The sequence below is a fragment of the Nipponia nippon genome, unplaced genomic scaffold, assembly GCF_047370975.1.
Source record: "Nipponia nippon isolate SJK-2023a ecotype South Korea unplaced genomic scaffold, ASM4737097v1 scaffold_4, whole genome shotgun sequence".
Taxonomy (NCBI): Eukaryota; Metazoa; Chordata; class Aves; order Pelecaniformes; family Threskiornithidae; genus Nipponia; species Nipponia nippon.
In genome coordinates this window covers 69232379-69252553 of record NW_028262358.1, presented here as the reverse complement: position 1 = coordinate 69252553, position 20175 = coordinate 69232379, and the positions used below count along the sequence as shown (strand labels likewise).

General features: G+C 37.3%; 1 protein-coding gene across 2 annotated transcripts in view; it reads right to left on the bottom strand.

Moving 5' to 3' along the window:
* The window catches only part of TRDN (triadin), a 239576-nt gene that overhangs the window by 70106 nt on the left and 149295 nt on the right, over positions 1-20175 (bottom strand). For both annotated transcript variants that reach the window (XM_087774852.1, XM_087774851.1), the window contains exons 19-23: positions 13537-13569; positions 13403-13435; positions 12120-12146; positions 5749-5796; positions 2778-2801 (exon numbers count right to left, since the gene is read on the bottom strand). In XM_087774852.1, coding sequence (XP_087630978.1) covers positions 2778-2801; positions 5749-5796; positions 12120-12146; positions 13403-13435; positions 13537-13569 — 165 coding nt within the window. The remainder of the gene's footprint in view (positions 1-2777; positions 2802-5748; positions 5797-12119; positions 12147-13402; positions 13436-13536; positions 13570-20175) is intronic.

Sequence of the window (20175 nt, the reverse complement as noted above, 5' to 3'; positions counted from 1 at the left end):
TGAGACACTATAACTGCATTTTGGAAGAAATAGTGAAAAACTGAGTGATAGGAAGAGTTGTATGCAATTCACCTGTTTCCATTCAGAGTTCAGTCCACAAAATGTGTTTTATTGATTTAACTATGAAACCTATAAAATTTGCAAGCTTCAACTTAATATGGGATAAGGACAGAAAGGACAAAATGGACCCTTTGCCAGTTTTCACTCATCAGAGCTGGCTGTGGCCTACTTCCCACATCTGCAATTGTCTATTCTTGCTGAGCAAATCCAAGAGTCTCCTTATTGAAACTATACTTTTCTAAGGGTCAGATGTGTATCAAATTGAGAAAGAAACACAACAGTGTCAAATAGGAGGATGAAGAGTTCTTTTTATCCTGCCTACAGACAAGTAGTGAAGACAGCTAGGCCACACCATCCTTTTATGGCTACTGTACGAGGAATGGCAGTCCCCTGTAAAAGGCATAGGAAATAATTTGAACCAGAGAGAAAACAAGCATTCTGTTTCAGACAAAATGTGAGATCATTATTCTAGGCTGATGAAACCAAGGTCTCCAAAGCTTTTGCCGCCAAAATTAAAAAGACAAAAGAGAGTGTCCCAAAACAGGCTAGTCAGAAGGAACAGAGACTTGGATTTTGAATTCTTGTGTGTTAAGTGAGTGTTTTAACCATCTGACTACTGGTTACACTGATTTATACATGTTATCTGAGAAACACTAACTAACAGGTATTTTCTGGAAAAAAAAAATACAATATGTTCTCCATCAGGTATGAAGCAAAAAATTCTTTCTATTGAGCAACTCGGCAGCAATTCAGTGCCAGAAGATCTTAAAGAACTCTGTTAGAAGACCCTTCTGGTTTCTGCACATAAGATAAGAGGTCAAGACTCCTAATGAGGAGGAGGTTGTGTTTAGCAGATAGATATGAAACTTGCCGTAGCTACAGTGGGTAGTGATAATCGTTTACTGTCTTAAGCAGACACAATTCACAAATTGTCGCTTTTGTTATAATGGAATGTGTCCAATATTAATTTATCATGGTATCAAGAAAGCTTCTTGTTCACGATTTAGTATTTGGCTCTGTATAAGACAACCTGAGTTCATGGGGAACCTGAACTGAAGGAATCCAGAAATAATAAATTTTTATTTATGGTAGAAGTAACCATCAAGTGGAAAAACTTAATTTACTCTTGATGTTGAAACTCATGTTGGGGCTGATGTCAAGGGATAAATGTTTCATTATTTTTCTCCTTCTAAGCTGTACTTCTAAAAAGGCAATACTTCCAGGCAATATAATTTTTAAAGGAGAAAACTTGGGAAAGGAATTTTTTGAATGAGGTCAAAAGTGTCGTTTCATTGTAATAAAGCTGTCTCTTTCCATCCTCGCTACATCCCAGACATCTGCTTCAGAAGCTACACCTGCTCTCCTGCTCCTACCTTCAGGTTTTGTACTCACCAGTTTATGATTCAGTCACTAATTTTCGAAGTGAGAAAACAAACAATTTACTGCAGATGTCTGTGAAGCGTATACAATGGAATTAAGTATCTCTAACAGTCCTAATAAAAAGTCAACAGCAATTTTTAAATACTAAGTTAATGACAGAAATCTATGCTAATACAAATAAAACTCAGTGAGAAGACTGAAAAACTTGTCCTTCTGTGCTCATGAGTTATGAAAAATTCCCAAGAGAGATTCCATGTTCGGTGCAATGGTCTCTGCAAAAAAAAGAGAGTGGAAAACACAGACCTTTCTTTTTTTTCTTTTTTTCTTTTTTCTGGTGATTCACAATTCAAATAAAGATTTTTGTGATTAATACAAGAATACAAGTAACACAGCTAAGTACTACACTATTATGGCTTTACCAAAATAAGTTATTTCATGCACAATATAAACCCTTTACTTTCAGGACCTTGCCTGTAAGAACTTAAAATTGTTGTGCACCTCCATTACTAAGAACACAGTTATCCAAACTGTTGCAGAAGACATTACCTCAGTGATGCATTTTGAAAAAGAAAAAAACATTAAACGATTCTGAACTGAAAGCTTAAGTCATTACTTGACAAAACTGACTTCAAATAAACTTCCTTTGTTTTATCCCCAAACAAGAAAACCTTTGGGAAGGTGCTTCAGAGCCAGTTGTCATCTCCAGGAGGAAAAATGGCTTTTAGGGTGGTGTGGCATAGGACACAGATACTGCTGAAGAATTTAAAAAAATGACCCAAAACTGACCTGGAAATGCGAAATTAAAGTGTAAGCAAACACCAGCCATATTCCATAGAACTGAACTTACTGAAGTATGTTAGACAGTCTGCCATAACTTGGCAAATTGACAACCTGTAACACAAATCCCATTACAAGATTGCCTTGTGTTACTTGCTCTGTATTGATTTGCAGTATTAAGCTCATATTAACATCAGAATACATAGCTGAGACCCGTAATAAGCCTCGTAGGTGTGGAAAGAAGAATTTTGTGTGTAAAATAATAAATATAAACTTTATGAATAGGTTTTTTATGCTGACATTGCACAAGTCTCTTCCTTTTGTCAAGGAAGAATATACAGTACTGGGTTGAAAGTTCTTTGGCTTAGACAGACTAGAATTTCTCAACTTTTCCATTATTATTATTATCAGCTTTGTTGTATCAGTTCTAGTCTGTCCAATCAACCATAATCTACAATTGAGTATCAGCAGGAGCTTTTATACTTTTTTTTTCCTCATTTATAGATCTGACAGTGCTTTATCAGTTATAGGGAGAAGCAATAAGTAAAACAATAGCTTACTTCCTTGTTTCATCTTTGGTTTATCTGAGGAAAGAGAAGAGAAGGGAAGCAAAAGTGAAAAGAGAAAAGAAAAAGGAAATATTACAATACATGTTCACATAGGAAACTATTTTTAATACAATCAGCTAATGAAAATTTATTTAAATATATGTTGTCCCTAAGTGCTTAAATATATCTTGAAAGTGATTTCCACTCCATTGTTTTTTGACAGCGTGTGTGAAAAAAGTTCATGTTTCCCACCTAGTACCTTGCAGACATGCAATCAGATCATAAAAAAAATAGTCTCATATGACCTTCTTTAACTGATGGTAATTAACTCCTTTATTAGTACTATGCAAGTACTACTTGCCTTTTCCTCATTTCTTTAAGTATTAATTCTCAGATACCTTAATAACAGCCAGTAACTCCTTGGCAACCATCTGACACTTGGTCATGTCATTTTTCAAACAAATAGGGCAAAGAGGGACAAAGCACTGTCTTTTTCCAGACACTTCTGGCAGTTCTCTGCCTTTTTGCTCTCCTTTTAACCACTGAAAATGTTTGAGCAAATTTGCTTTACTACTAATAAAAGATGAGTGAACTGAAATGTTGCTACAACCTTTTAGCCCATTTCCAGACTGTAGGGATTTGAAGTCAAAGCTGCTATAGCATGTTTGATCCCTAAAGTCTGCAGGTCTGAAACAATGAAGCTCTGTCTTGACTGCTAAACAGAGCTGCCAACACTCAAAATTTTTATGCAAGTCTCCTTATATTTAGTGTTCTACTTAAATCACAAATCTTAGTTTTGACCAGGACAGTCTGTCTACTTTTTGACATGTATCCTGGTGCACAATAACTAGCAGAGCAAATGATTTCATTTCTTAGTCTAAAAGGCTCAAAAATCCCTTTCTGTTTAAAAACTATTTCCTGGTGCATTCATACTTTCCTGATTAAGAGAGTCTTCACTTTTCCTCAGAGCTTCCACATACCTGGGATCAGTGAATTAGGGACAATTTTCTCTTCACTGAAAGCATAATTCAGAGCTGCTTCCATCATCTTATTTTTTTATGCTTCAGTGAGACTTCTAAGTACATGCTAATATTCAAAAAACTTCCTGAAAGTTTTGTTGGCTCATTTGTCTTTGAGTGAGCAATGTGTTGGCAGTAGCTCTGTACATATAGGGTGAAGAAAGGAGAAGCAGAGGCAACTGCTGTCTGAAAGTGTTTATGTTCATTTCTGTGCAGCAGAGGAACCGAGCTGCTGCCAGTGCTTGGAAGAATCTGCAGAAATAGTTGCGATAGACATTACACGTTACTCTTATTCCTCTGACTTGCAGAAAGTAAATAGCTGCTGGCATGGGGAGACAGTGCTGCTGCTGCTGACTGCTGTCATGGGAAATAGTTTGTCCCCCATTTGAGCTCCCTGGGGATCACAACCAACGGTTTAGAAATCCCTGCTCAATGTCAACCATGGGAAACTATGGTTTGTACTGCTCAGTCTGTGCTCTTTATGGCACAGTTGAAGTATTTTGCAGATAAAGTCCCATCTAATAGTGACACATTGTAGAAGGGACAGTCTTACACCAAACACCACCTCATTGCTGCATGAGATAGCCAAACAGAGGGGAAGCAGTGCAGATGGCTGGGGAAGCACTTGTATAGCAATGGAAAATAGTATGGAGATACCCAGACTAACAATGACTGAAATCTAGGCCAAGGCCCACCTAATTATAACATTTTCCATGACAACTAACAAGCAGCTGACAGCTGCTGCGGGGTGCCTGCGCTGGCTTGAGTAATGCTGAGTAAAACTGAAGCTGAGAAACCGGAGAAAAGAAAGGGATAATGGATCAACTGACCAAAGCTACGTTAGTAAATATGTCTTATACCTTATTCTAAAGGTTACCGGCAAGTTTGGAAAAACTCTAATATGATAAGACTGAAAATGCCAAATTCATCATCAGGGCTCTAATTGCCAATTTGAGCATGAGTAAATACAAAAATCACCTTGGTGACAGTTAGTAACAAAACACAATAGATTAGGATGCGTTTCATATAAAGGAAGCCAGGGCCAATAAGCTTTGGGTATTTACACCACTGTTTTACTACTTTGATCGTTACCACACTAACCTAAAAAAGCATGGATTGCTTTTAACAAGTGTACAAGAAGCAAGTATGCATGACATAATGCTGAAAGTAACAATAATAATAAATATAAGTGTATATAATGGGAAAAGGCACATCTTTATCTAGATGCTTTAAAGGCTCCAATCCTTTTCTTATGTTCACCATCATCACTCAGTGACTTGAGTTTTGCTTTAGCCTGAGCGTAGACTGTCCCTTGGTGCTCCTGCTCTGGTTGCCTTGGGAAACTGCATGTAGACTTTGTGACCTTCTGAACTATGAGCCATCAACACATGATTCCTGTATCTTCTGGTGCTCCCACTCTCAGACATTCCTATTCATGCCTCATCCATACCAATCCTAAGATTTTTGCTACAAACCTCTACAAGTTCTGGTCTCAAAAGCTTTCTCTACAGTGGACCTTCATGGCTCTTCATGGGGCTAATGTTTCATTTGGGATAAGAAATGCAGCCCAGCTGACTTTAGGGGGCCTCTGCCCCTTTACCTCATTGCAAGTCACTCTCTAAGACAGAATAGTAAAGGCCGATCCCTGCCCAGGCTACAGGGGCAGGAAGCCTCTCGCAGGATCTGTGGAACACGAAGTCCCAGCACAGGACCTTCAAGCTGAAGCGGGCGGTCTGTTCACCTGAAGCTTTCGTGAGGGTTACAGTTTCGTGGAAGTGGGACAAAGGCAGTTTCCTGGTGGAAATTCTCTGTTGCTCTGATAAACACAGCAGAGCCCTGGCAAATACTAGCAGAGCAATGGATTTAAAGGTTGCTGTCCCTCAGCTGTCTGAATCTGAGGTTTTTGTTTCTGTGCCATTGTCTTTTAAGAGAGATAATGCCAACATACTTTGTTTTCTTTTTACCTTTCTCCGCTGCCTTTGTTGCTTTTTCTTCCTTCTTTTCAGGTACTGCTGCAAAACAAAGATAAGGTTTAAGTAAGATTCCTAGTCAGAAGTGTTGCTCTAACAGACAAAGCTTTTCTTAAATGCCTACAGATTACTTTGAGGCAAATGATTTCAAAGATTTGCAACCATGAGATACCTTTTCCCTCCTGATATATGACTACGTAATAAGTATTTTTTACCTATCTTAAAAAGAAAAGAGGAAAAGCAAATGGGGAACTTTTTTCTTTCAGAAAATAAATAGCAGCATTGTCTTCTAGATCTCAGGTGCAACAGAGGCTAAACTGCAGTGCATATCACATAACGGAGGAGAGAGAAAAGCAAGCAGGTCTCTGCCAGCCATGTGAGGGTTCCCCACGAGTGTGGTTTTCTGTTTGCACTGACAGAAATGTCCACTCTGCATCCCTGACACAGCAAAATAGTTCCACGTAGCCTCAGTTTTAAGTGTGTAGTTAGTCTCAGTGAGGATAGTAGGCCACAGTCAGACTGTGTATTACAGACATCTAACTTAGTCCTTGTGAATACTGTGATTTCTGGTGCAAGAGAGAAGAATGAACCAAACCACTTGCGCAGCAGGGCTGCTAGACCTTTACTGATGCCAGGGGAAGCAGCTGTAACAGCCCAGGTCAAGATGTTTGGACATATCCAACCGATTATTCGCTAGCTTTAGCTTGCACAGTTCCTAAATTGATTTGCACAGCTTGAGAGACAAAGGACAGAGATGATTTATTCATGGCTCCACACTAAGGATTAAATGATCTAAGGGGAGGAGGTGCAGGAAGGAATCCCTTCAGACTTTGCTCTCTTAGGAAACTTCCATAAATATAGGTACCTTTTATATAGTTTCCGACAAGTTGCATGGCAGGTTTGGCAATGTACAAAATTTCCTGTAGATTACTGAATATATTTAGGACAACATATCTATTTTCTCATTCAATTGAATTATTCAGGGTTAAGTCTTGCAAATATGTAAACGTATTTGTTTAGCTGTAAAGGGCACTGCCAACACTTCACTTTTATAAAAGCAAGCTTTTGTAGCAATAATTTATAACTATTATGCTGAATGAGAAGCATTGCTTTAATTTAAAATGGTATCCTCTTACAGAGTTTGAGACAAAAAATGTAGCATTAAGAAAATAAGCTTCGCTGTCATTGTCTTGTTTAAAAGTAGTGCAAAGAATAAACAATTGGCATAAATGGCAGGATGTAAATTGGATGGTGAAAATTAATTTACATTAAATGACTGATAAGTATAGAAATGTCTTGGCAGCTACAGAGTTATCAGCACTTAACATCCTCCTCGGTTATTTCAACCTGTCAAGCACAGAAATATTTTCAACACAATGTTTTATTACAGCAAATCACAGTTGTAAATTAAGAGCTTGGCTTTTAGAGTTAAGGTCAATACTGAGGGTCATGTTCTGTTATCACTGTTTATACTGAGAAATTCAGGGAATTCAAAGGACCTATGAAGCGCCTCCAGGTGTACTCGCTGCTCTTGGAAGGATGTCCTGGTCGTCCTGCTGGGGCTGGGCTTGCAGCCCAGGCAGCAGGGAAGCCTTCTGAAGCTGCTGGGCATGATGGCCCAAGCAGGCCAGCTCAGTTAGTAGGCTATGGCCTGTCTGCAATGTCTGCAAGTGGGCTGGAGGACAAAAGAATGATCTGTTCCCAGCAGGAAACCTTTCCTGAGATTCAGTGAAATGCGGACAGATGAACTGCTTCAAGTTGAGTGGGATGGACCAACTCACACACATCAATCACTCCCTTGCCACTTGCCCTTGTTTGTCCCAGGATGCTGTGGGGTGAATGAGTGTTTGTGAAATATTGCACCTTTGCACCTCAGTTACTTCAGGTAGCTTATTTTATTGAAGATAATCTTCAGTTTGCCTGAAAATCAAGTCTAGACTAAAAGGATGACTGACTGGATCCACAGAAAAAAAAATGTGAGTACTCTGTTTCTATCCAAGTACCTAACTTTGTATTGGTGCTACTGGACATAGAGAAAGCCAAAGAGGAGCAAAGTCCCTTCATATTTATTGTAGATCTCTGCTATTAACATCCATGTTACTTAGGCCCAGATCAGAAGGGCTACTTAAATCAGCAATAAACTAGACACTTACATGCCTAGATGAATCTGGGCATTGAACCCTGCCACTGAGCAAACCAATATCACAGTGCTTCTAAAAATCTTGCTGACGTGGTCAACATCTTGAAGAATAAGCTTATTTTAATATGGAAAAAAGGATATGAAAAGGGGCACCAGAAACCAGTCCCATATTCTTTACAAAATGTATTTTTAGCATCTAAAGCTGCAAAAGCAGCTATGATAAGAGTAAAATGAATTATTGAGAACTGTTGTTTTCTCCAAAGCATGTTTATCCTTTTTAGCTAAAACTAAAGCAATTTCAGTTTGTTCAATATCTGAAAACTAGACTACTGATGGAATGAAAAACAAAAGTATTTTCTGGATACTGAACTGCAGGCTAGAAGAGCAATACAGCTTTCTGAGAAGATCAGGTATTTATAGTCATCAAATTCATGTGGCAGTGGTAGACCAGAAGTGTAGTTTTGATGAAGGAACCAGTCATCCTTGAGAAGCATTGAGGTTGTTATTTAAAAATAAAAAAACTAGCACTATTAATTGTATTCTGGCTATCAGTGTGTTCAGTAAGGCCACAAAGCTTCTGTGAGTAAGCGTTTGTAAAGAAAAACTTGCTGAGACAGATCAGAGCTTTAGTAACTTTTGGGAACTGCCAAGTAGCATCATCTGGACATGGCAGAGTAGTAGCTGGAAGGACAAACAGAACATTGCATTATTCCCTTTGCTTTTTGAGAAGGGAGATGTGAGTTATTTTGGTAATGCTGAGAGGTCTTTTATCATCAAGGTAATAGGTGTCACTTTAACAGTCTGTATACATAGAAAGCCTGCGCACATAGTGTCAGTGTTTGGAATAAGACTCCAAAGAAGGTTTTGTTTTGTTTCTATTAGAACAGGGACAAGTTTTCTGAGTAGCTCAAGATTTCATCCCTTCCACTGAGCATTTTCAAAGTTCTTGCCACTTCTGAGTGTCAGCCTGAAAGGTGATCTCTTTGTAAAAAATGGTACTATTGCAAGGTGTTCCTGATTTGAAAAGTGGATCCTTTAGCCATATGACTTAAGTAACATGAGTGTATTATAACGTATTATAATTTTCTCCTCAGCAGAAGAACATCAGGTGTTAAAAAACCCCAACACCCACCCCCCAAAAAACCAAACTAAAACCACCAAAAGCCCTGCCTGAAATAATAAAGAATAAAATGAATGCACATAAAGGTAAAAGTAAAAATTTGTCAGGGATCCATATTTTCAGTAAATTATAGTTAAAAAAGATAGATGAAGTAAATGGATTCTGGACTCCTGTTTATATTTTGTCATTTCTCAGCAAAATTCTTGACAACTTGGCATAATGTAGATCAGAAGGATCATTTCTGTGATAACTGTTTTTCTGATTACATCAGAAGCTCTTTGGAATCAAATGAGAGCGAGCTTAGCAGACATTGTCTTGTGCTGAAAGTAGCCAGGAGAGCAATTCATCAGTCAAATATTTCTGCAGTCTCAATAGCTGTAGGCTACAATCAAATTTGTCAGAATATTTTTATGCCAAAAGAGTCAGGTTGCATAACTAGCATCCACATCAGAAATATGCTTTCCAAAATGTCACTGATTTTAAAGCTATTTCGAGATGTTTGCTTGGTGTGAAGGAAAGCTAAAAGAAATCACTCTGACTGGAGACAACAAACACTTCACTCATTGAACCCTGAGGTCAGTTGCAGAAGCTCCTCATTGTGAAATCACTAATATCAAGAAATCATGAACCTAAGAAGTATCTATTATGATTTAGGAACTGTTCTGTTACATGGAGAAATGAAAAAATTCCTTGCTGTAATGGCATTACAGAACCTTTTGTGAGAAAATGCAACAAAACATCATATGAGCTTGATAGTTCATCAGAAGTACAAGCTCGTGGGAATGGCCCAGACCTCCTTCTGTGAGAGCAGATTAGGTTTTTTAAATACCAAAGAAGAGAATTTCATCAAAAGCCTCATTGTGTTTTCAGAACAGGACTGTTTGCCTTCCATGAATATGCTTTAAAATATTAAAATTTGCCAACAGCTACTGAATATTGGAAATCACACTGCACCCAGAGAGCTGCTAAGTCTAAATGGATTAATAGAAGAAAAATGGGAAAAAAGGAAATAAAGAGCAGCAATAAAGAACAAACAAATACAGACTAAAAAGCAAAGGTTTTTTTCAGACTTAGTCAAAGGTATAGCTAGTAAAGACTACTAGAATTTGTCTGTCATTGTAAAAAATTATATTTGGAAGAAAATAACAGCATTCTTTTGTGATTCTTACTAAGAGGCAAAAGGAACAACTGTAACATTTTAATATAAATATCATTTTTGCCCTGGAGTACAGGCTATGTTTGCATTTCAAAATTAGCAACATAATGTTAAATTAAGATCACTTGTTAACAAGTAATTTTTCAGAAATTAACAATTACTCCAGAGCTAACATCAGCTATTTCTGTTTAACGGAGACTGGTGACTGATTAAACCAAAATAGTTATTTACTTAAATACTAGAGGATAATTTCAGATTCAACATTAGACTGATCCTATGGTAAAACTAAGATGGCCTAGACCAATGTTTTCAGTTGTGAGGCTGCTCTTTTGACAATAGAAATAACAGAATGATTCTTGTTTTATATAATAAAACCCTATAATTTGTATTCATCTTTAATGAACTCTGGACTTCCTATAAGTTTTTCAAGTGTCCCTTAATTCAATAACTCATAAGGAAGAGTTCACTTCCATCCTGCAAAATGCTGGAGATATGATGAAGACCTATTATATATACAGATTTTTGTTTCTTATCTAAATAAATATGAAATATGGTATTCTCTAGAAAGATTTGAGGCTACTCACAGCAATAAAGCAGAGAAGCAAAACCTCTGTTTGTTCAAAAACCCTGCTAATTCTGTTTGTAAACTTTACAAGTGACCTAAACAAAATAACTTTTAATAAAAGGGTAAATATAATCAGTGGCAATAACAATTTCAAAAGGTATATGACAACATTTCCCAGTAGTGGCCAAAGAAAACTTAAAAGTTTGCAGAAAGGGACTTAATTCTGCAAGAAACAACTGCTTCACTTCTTTTCAGACCCTGATGGACACAGGCTTGGCAGAAAAGGGTTCACAGATGTTGAAATGTTGACTTCATATGCGTAGTATAGTGTTACAGAAGAAATAATAATGTATCAAAAAGATTTACTTAGAGGTTTCAAGCAATAGAGGAAAGCTTTATTCAATCACCCATAGCAGCAAGGCTACCTTTATTTTCAGCTTTGGCTGTCTAAAATTTGCTAAAAAAGCAAAAGCTTAACTCAACGTACTTTTTTTCTCTTTAGTTTCTCTGTTTTGTCTGGTGGGAGTATAAAGAGAACAAATGCCTAAATTACTCTGGTATCTGTTTCGCTCAATACAATTAGCTGCAGAGCAATGACAGCATTATGAATTTAGCCCATGAAGCAGGGAACTTAAAAACATCCAATAAAGGGAATAATGTATCAGCTTTGATTTCCTTACATTAATCTCCACAGCTGCAATTCTGCAACCCTTCCTCATGCTCCAGAAGAGCACTCTACTGCCTTGCAATTCAGCCTGACTCCTTGTGTCAGTACTTACTGGTTAATGTGAACGAGGCTTGAGAGATGAACTCTAAAGTAAAAGAAGAATTTTCTCACCAGTTCCAGTTCCCTGTGCCTTCAGGAAAGAAGTATCCTTTGGAGCAAGCACTGATGCTCCCACACCTCCCACCTTCTCCCATCTGCAGTTCTTGTATGAAAGGAAGGCAAAACCTCTTTCTCTGAACCTCCCTGTAGAACTTCCTGGACTCAACAAATAAAACAACTGTTCAGTCACTGGGTTTGTGCTGCAGCTGGACTGGCCAAAAAAAAATATTACTCTCTGTGTCATGTCTCTATAGAGGATTGGTTACTTCTCCTTTCTGCCTTTCACAAAAACCTTATGGTTTGAGATATGGTTAGAAACTGAATATGATGTAGTTGGAGAGTTACCGTTTGTTAGTCTATGGACAACTTGGGGAAAAGACACCTGTTTTCTAGAGATGCTTTGAGGTGCTGCAAATAAGGAGCCATTACAATTTAAAAGGTCCACTTTGTTTTACCTGTCACACCTGTTAGCAGTTTTGTCACAAGAAGCTTTTTCATTAATAGAGTCAACAACAACATTCTTCCATTTCAATTTTAAAAACAAATCAAGTTACCCACCTTTTGACTTCAGAGTTTCCACAGATGCTGTAAAAGAAAAGAAAATGTTCCAGGAAACAAATTTTGCAAATGCATAAAGAAATTAAGATTGATCCTAACACCTCTTCCCTTGGTCAATATGCTACCTATCTATACAGAGCAGGCATTAATTTTTTTATGCAGAGGAAAACTGACACACACATATGTTGCTTGTTTGGATAGTCTCATGGCAGATGACTAATTAACCTGCAGATTAAAAGCAGTGGAAAACAAGGTCAATAGGTAAGTTATATGTGGAGCTTCGATAGCTCTACTCTTTTCAAGTAATAAGGATGAGAGAAGGAGTAAAAACAGGTTTCAGAATAGGCACATATCAAACTTAGGCAAAGGGCATGTGATAGAAATCTCCTTTTAACAATTTCAGTAATTTGGGGAAGTTAAGGACTTTTAAAATTTTTTTCTTTGAGTTTGTTGAAAACTCAAAGCACAGAACTCTTCTAGTATTGATAGAGAGGAAGATCCACTTTCAAAAGTCTTCCTTGAACATACTTTTTTTTCAGTTTAATTTGTTTATTATTCTTCATAATTGGATTGACTAAATCCAAATTAATCAGACTACCACATTTCTCTCTCTCCATTATTCACACCTCCATTCTGAAGCACTGTGACAGGTTTTTATGCTATAGAAAAGGACAGATTCATTTTTCTATAAATTGACTGTCTACTGTAGGTATTTTTTGCTCAGAATCTATATCTCAGAAAATAGAGTCATCTGATGAGTGAGTCATCAACCTTGGCTGTAAAAGGAGTTGAAAATCTTTATGCTCTCCCAAATTTGGATAAACTGGAGAAGTAGATTCCAGTCAGGAATAAGAAGTGCACCTAGCTACAACAATAATATGCATGGGCATGGGTGCTTGAAATAAAACCAAAATAAAACAACCTATATTTTTCCTCCCCTTCATGCTCTGAAGCTCCTATTTTGTGTTTTGTTTTCCATCCATTTACTGTAACCTCCAAGCAGACACCCTTCCTCCTTGAAAAGATAAACCTTTTCAAGGCTGAAATAAAAAATTATCATTCTCGTTGTTCTTCTCAGCAACATTTGATCAGATCCCAGTTCCAGAAGACCAAATGGCTGCATGTCTCCTCCACAGACACTCATTTGCTGAAGTAACTTTGATTAAACCAGCAAATTTTTATCTCTGGCTTCACTTTTTCTTTCCCTTTACCTAATCCTGTCTTAACTTAAAATCAAGCCAGATAAATGAAACTCTGAAACTTATGTCTTTCACAGGTCTTACCATGTACTTTTACTTCTTTCTTTGCTGTTTTGGCTGTAAAAAACAAACAAAAAGCAAATATTGACTTCTGACATGAATTAATTTAAAACATTAAGATAGTTGAAAAGTAATAAAAAAAAGGGGAGAATATTCACCAGTTTCCATCATTTTTTCTTTCTTCTGTGTTTCTGAAAAAGAAAAAAAAGCAAGTATACTTTTCTCTTCTTGTAATGTTTTGTTTAGTTGCCCTGGACAACCATTTTCATGTTAGTAGCAGCGGTTGGATGTGGCACATTCTTTTGGACTCTCGGTTCAGGTGAGCCCTTCCCTACTTTCCTGCATGTCAAAAGAAAACCTTTATCATTGTCATCAGTCTCTTCAGTGGTTTTCACACTGTACAAACAGGGTCATATTAGCTGTTAATAATGGACACCAGAGGATTTAACTCTTATAATAAGGTGCTAAAAGGAAATTCTAGAAACAGTGTAGGTTAAAATATCTGCAGTTTTACTTCAGGGTGGTCTAAATGGAGGCCTGTGAATCAGCTGTATGTGCCTCAGGACATCTGTGATATGGTCTTTGCCTTTCTTCCCAGATATACTGGAGAATAAGCACAGCATCTAGTCCAGCTGCTGCTGCTCTATAGCCAGGGGAGAAGGCGTGGGGGTCCTGGCCTCTTTTACAGGAATACACAGCATAGGGGGAGCCATGGCTCACAGGAGCTAATCACCAAAACAGGATCTGGGACCTGAAGCTGAAAAGCTGAAAAATTTTTAATGGTTGTTTCTGTAATAGCTCTTCCCATTTTGCCAGATTGTGTTTCAAAATCCCCATCAGAGAAGGAGTAGGAGGACTACCAGGGGGAAGAGTGAGAGACTGAACGTGTCTCTCGGAAAGTGAGCGTGATCTAATATGCAGCTTTAATATGATTATATAAACCACATTTTAATGTATTTATTATATAACATATATATATTTAAAATATCATGGGTGCTTTATAGTCACATTGTATATGAGACCTGAGATTCATTGGAAATAATGGTCATGAAGCAGGTTGGTGTGTTCAAAGCAATGAGCCAGGAATATGATTTTCCCAACAATATGGAAAAGTGATGGAGCTAGGGAGTGAGTTGGCATTAAATAGTTTATTGCCTGAATAAATGTTATATTTTCTTGATGGCATCCTGCCTTGGTTGGCAATCCTAGTATAGGTCAAGGAGGAGAAATAATACAGCAAAAAGTGAGAGGACAGAAGTTTGGGACTCAATAGTTTGGCTGACTCAATGAGCTTAATCATAACAACAGCTGCAGCTTTGGTTTTGTGTAGCCCAAGTGCTCTTCAGAGTATCCAATTTCATATAGATATTTTAGGAGTCATTCTATGAAATGAGAATTTTGATTGGTTTCGTGGGGTTTTCTGTTTTGCTGTTGCTCAGGACTGCTTCCTGGAAACTGAAGGAAATGTAATTATGACTTTAGTGGTTCTGAGGCAATTATTTTTCCCTCTCATTTTAAGATCTGTCAGCTCTCATGAGATCAGGGAACAGTATGACATTAACAACACTCAGCAAGCGTTTTTGCAAAGTATAAAATTTTCCATTTATTTAGCTTTATCTCCTGTTTTTCAAAACTGCAAACATTAACGAAGTTGTATAGAACTTCTTTCATAATAGTTTTACTTCCAGAAGCATATGAAATAAGATCCTTTCCCATGGGAAAAACAACAAAAAATTAATAACACAGAATTTGACATCAAGAATTTCTGGCGAAACCTAACGTGATATGAAATGTCAGGTGATTTCTGGTCTGATATTTTAATGGAATGAACTGAAACCTTTCATTACATGAGCCACAAACTTCAGGAAAGTTCAGACCTAGATCTTTCCTTTTTGCTACAGATTATCATTGCTTGATCTCAACGCTTTTTTTTTTTCTTTCTTTTGTTTTCTTTTTTGTTACTAATGAGTAGTTAGTATGACACATGAAAGGATATTGCCAACTGTAGACACATTAGGCATTTGCCATGACACTTGTAATTATTTTCTCTTTAACCACTCTTGTATGTGTATGAGACTATACAATATGATTTTCTTCAGGAAACTTTTGCTGGTAATATATTATTTTTCTACCATGCATGGAACTGAGATTTGATTTAGTTCGACATTTCACCGTCTTTATAAGCTCTGATGCTTTGAACAAATGGCTCTTCTTTTTTATGAAAATTGGCAAAGTTATGTATAACATGCCCATAAAACCATATAACTGTATTTTTTGTTTCATTACTAGTGAAATACTCCTAGACACCCCTGGAGCAGATGGGAGACAAAGGAGAACCTGAACCTGCCTCTACAGCTCTTCCCTAAGCCACACTCTTCCCTAAAGTGAAAACAGTGCTGAAGAGCACCTAGGCTAGCACATTTGCTGTGGTGCACTTTAATCTTTACTGCCAGGATGGATAGTCACAAACTGTGACTCTCTGCTATCTGCCCAGAGAGAATAATTGATAGCCCATCCTAATTTGTATAGCTATGTGTGCACATGTACGTGTGCGTGTGTGTGCACATGTGTTATCTCTTAATTCAGATAAAGCACTTATATCCAAGAAGTGTTCAGAAAAAGAAAAATTGTATATGGAATCACACAGATTGAGAAAAAGTTTAAATAAATAGCATTTCAAGTGGATGTGCTGTTCTGTGGTATACACCACATGTTAAATAACCAACAGCATTCTATTTGTACTCAGTAGCTGCATAAAAATGGTGTTTTCTGTACTGTTGTTTAATTTTTGCCACAAGTATTTCAATGAATCTAGTTTTATATTCATTAAAGCCTACTGTTGTCATATTCCATGAAGTGTCTTGAATACATAAATCCTTAGAGAGTAGAAAGCTAGCCTGGTCTTACAGTCTTGTAATCCTGGTTTTATAGGCTATATGCCTGTCATTTCCTCTCTCAGACCTTCATATCGTGTTGGTTAATTAAAACCAAATGAGATAGGGTGGTAAAGCTCTCCAAGATATCCTTTCATTAAGAATATTGTGAACATAAGCAGCTAGATTCAGAAAAGGTCCCTTTAGTCCCTTCTGTTGAAGGGAAAGCTTGCAATATGAGCTCAGTCATGTTATTAGACCTGAGATAATCCACATGAAAAAGTTTTGCATCAAACTAGATTTTTCCAGTTCTCCTGCTCCCAAGAAGTACTCATTCTGCTATATTTGACTGCTGTTCTACTTACTGGATCAATGTAGAAAAACTCACTGCCACCATATGCTTTGATTTATAAAGATAACGGACTAGACAAATATATTTCTTTCTGGAATAAGAACACACCAAGGAAACCCCTTACTTGATGAGATCATGCCATGCATATACCTGCTCCTCTATTAATGAACATCTTTTCAGGTGGGTAACAAACAGTTTTTCTGATGGATTTTTGTGAAGAAAAGGAGAGCATGAGACAGTTCTCCATATCAGTATTTTTGTATTAGAAAACTGCTATTATGTTGGTAAATATTTGGAAAACATTGTGCAAAGAAAAGAAAGAAAAGAGGCCTGGATGAAACGCAAATTCTTTCAGTCCAAACTATTGGGTTTGTAGCTTTTCTTCACAGGCAGAAAACAATGGCATCAAAACTGAGGATGGAAGTCTTTACCACTGAGAAATGTCTCAGGATCCATGAATAAAGTAGAAGCTGCCGAAAGAATTTAAAGACTTTTCTGCAGAGGATTACGATTTTATTCAAGCTTTTGATACTGGAGGGTTATATAGTAGGCAGAAAGTCTATCTTCTTTTCTTAGAACATCAGGTTGCATTAACATAGAGGGAAAGCAAACACCTTCTTTCCACAAGGCTCCAGTGCAATTATACTGAAGCCTAAAGACAAAGCTGTCTCTCGGAAAACAGACAGGTACTTTTTCCTCTCCAGAGTCTGAAATGGTCTGTTAGTTTCTGCAAAAGCTGTGATAATCAAGAGAAAAGGAACCATCATAAAGAGGAAATGGTCTGTCCTGCCAGCCTGGCAAAGCTCCCCTCAGTTAGAGGAAAAACATTCCCCAAGGACTCAAATCACAGGCAAATCAGTTGCTCAAGTCAACACTCTTGAAGTACATACTTATGTAAATATAGAGTATATTTGATCACTCCTCGGAAAACAACACACTTTCATCACTTTTGCCATATGAGAAGTGGAAGGTGTGGGTCTTATGGTTTCTCATCAGAAGGAGCAGAACCAACACACAGCACAGATGTAGACCACAAATGCCTAATTTCCCATCGAAATAAAAATCTTTTTGACTTAGAATCCTTAAAAAGAAAGTTAGGTTAATCCTACACTTCTGACTGGGGAACTGCCTGTGTTCAAAAGTGATGTACCGCCCGTGAACAGCGCTTTGTGAAATCCTTACATGTTATGAACAGAGCCCTTGTGAAAAGATCAGTTCTTAATGCCTATCGCTAACACTAGTTTGTTTTAAGAACAAATTAACTTCACTAGTCTCAAGATTTCTGGCATGGCCATTCATGCTAAGGCTCAGCTGGAAAAAAAAAAGTAATTTAAAAAAATGTTGTGATTTAATGCAGACAGCTAGTGTCTGCCAATAGATCTTTACCTGTGAAAAAGCTTAAACTGTATTTCCTTTTAAATAGGGATCTGAGGAGTCCTTCCAGCCTTTTGAGGACTAAGATGGCTAAGCTGCTCAGATGCAGAGTATTTCCAGTCAATCCCCAATAAGCAGAGGACACTCTATTAGATTTAGAAAAGTCCTGTGTTGAATCACATCTGTTTGAACAAGGAGCACCTCTAGGGAGGCATGTCTATATCACTCCAGGTAGAACTCAAAGGAGGGCAATAAGGAACACAGCAAATTACTGAGTATGAGATCAGGTGCTGCAGTTGTATGCATGCTCATAGACCACAGCAAGGTGAAAGTAATATAGTTTTCTTAATAGTCTCTCATTGTGAGGTAAAATGTGTCATACTACTTTGTAATTGATTTGTGACAAGAGCATACCCACTGAGGGTGGTCATAGCTTGGATGGCACTCAGTCATTACTACTTGCTCATGCTTTAACTTGTTCATACTCCACCTAATTTTGACAAGGGAGGGACTTCTGCTTCAAGCTCTGTAGCCCATTGAGAATATGAGTCTGGAACAGACATTCCAGAAGAGAAAGTAAACTTTGAAGTAAATACCAGTTCTAGGTTTTACCTGTTGTTAGGCAAACATGATGTGCAGATTAAATTAGCTAATTCAGTAATAAAAACAATAGACCCTAAAAATTAATGCAATGAGATCCTAAGGGAATAAATTTAATCCAAAGTTGATGAACTCAGTACAGGAGTTCTAACTGTAGCTCTTGACTTAGAGCTGGGTACTGATGTCATTTAGTCCAAAGGTGTAGGGTAGAATGACACAGTGAGCAAGAGCTTTGGTAAATTTGCTGTCAGAGCACAAATCAAAGGACATGCATGTGGTTAAATATTTTGAAAGGCTTTTTTGACTGCCTTAACCAGGACAACCAAGTTCTTCAGAGGGTGTTTGCAGAGGCAGTGTCATGAAACAGGACATTAACAGAAGTCACTAGGAGAAGTGTGCAGCTCAGACAGTTAATAAAATGCTGGGAGGAGTCTACTGTATACATGAAATAAACCCAACAACCACTATTTCTGAAACACGTAAAGCTCCAAATTTGGGCACTCCAAGCAGCTGTTATAGAAGAGAAAAAACTCATCAGATTTTTTGTGGCACTCTGCAGACTAAAGTGGTACTGTTCATTGGTAATGACTTGTTTTGTACTTATGATATTGGACTGCAGCTTCTTAATACAGAAACTTTCAAATCTGTAGTTGATGTAGACCTGTATGATGATGTGAGAAAATTCGTATTTAAGAAACATCACAGTGAAGCATATTGTGTTTCCACTTGCTCTCTCTCTAAAACATAACACTGCCATATCCAAGAACATCATAAATTGTAGATGTAATATAATCATGTACAGTATAGAAAACTGTAGTTCACACCATTGCTCCCCTGAAAATCAAGTGCCATTTTCATAATGGTCTCAATGATCAAGATGAGGCCCATTTATTCCCTTTCTAGCAAAGCAAAGGTGGTACCACTTCCAAAAGACTAATGCCTGGGAAGGCAGTCATATACATAGTGCATATGATAGTCTGGATTCAACAAAGCTTAAGCATGTGCTTAAGTGCTTTGCTGACTCAAGATAGACCTAAAGATATGTTAAGTGCTTTGCTGAAATTGGGCCCAATTCTTGCCAAAAGTGCACTTAAATCATGAAACAACTTCAGGGCTATGAAAGATTGCCAACCTCAGAACAAAACACTTTAAAATAGCTTTTCCATAAAGAGTGGACACTTAAATAATCCTTTTAGCTCTGATTTGAATTTAAATAGCATTTAATTTTGAATTTTGACCCTTTCTTATTCTCATTATTGTTACTTTCATGTATTGTATAATTTCTTTTTTGTAGTTAACTTGCTCCCCCTGCCTTGCTCTTAAAGTAATGGCATTTTTGTGTTAGTAATACAACAGTACTTTGCTGCATTGCATAGACTGGACTGTGGCATTTAATAATAGCTGGTAATAACAAAAGAAGCAAGGCTGCGTTTTTAGTACAAGTATCTTCACAGTTCACTATAATTTGAAAGGAAGTATAGGAAATTATTTTAACACTATAAGATCCTGAAACAGAGGATACTCTAAGGAAGGTATAAATGCAACAGTAGTATGCCAGGCTACGAGACTGAGCATTTCGACATCCTAGCAAAAATAGC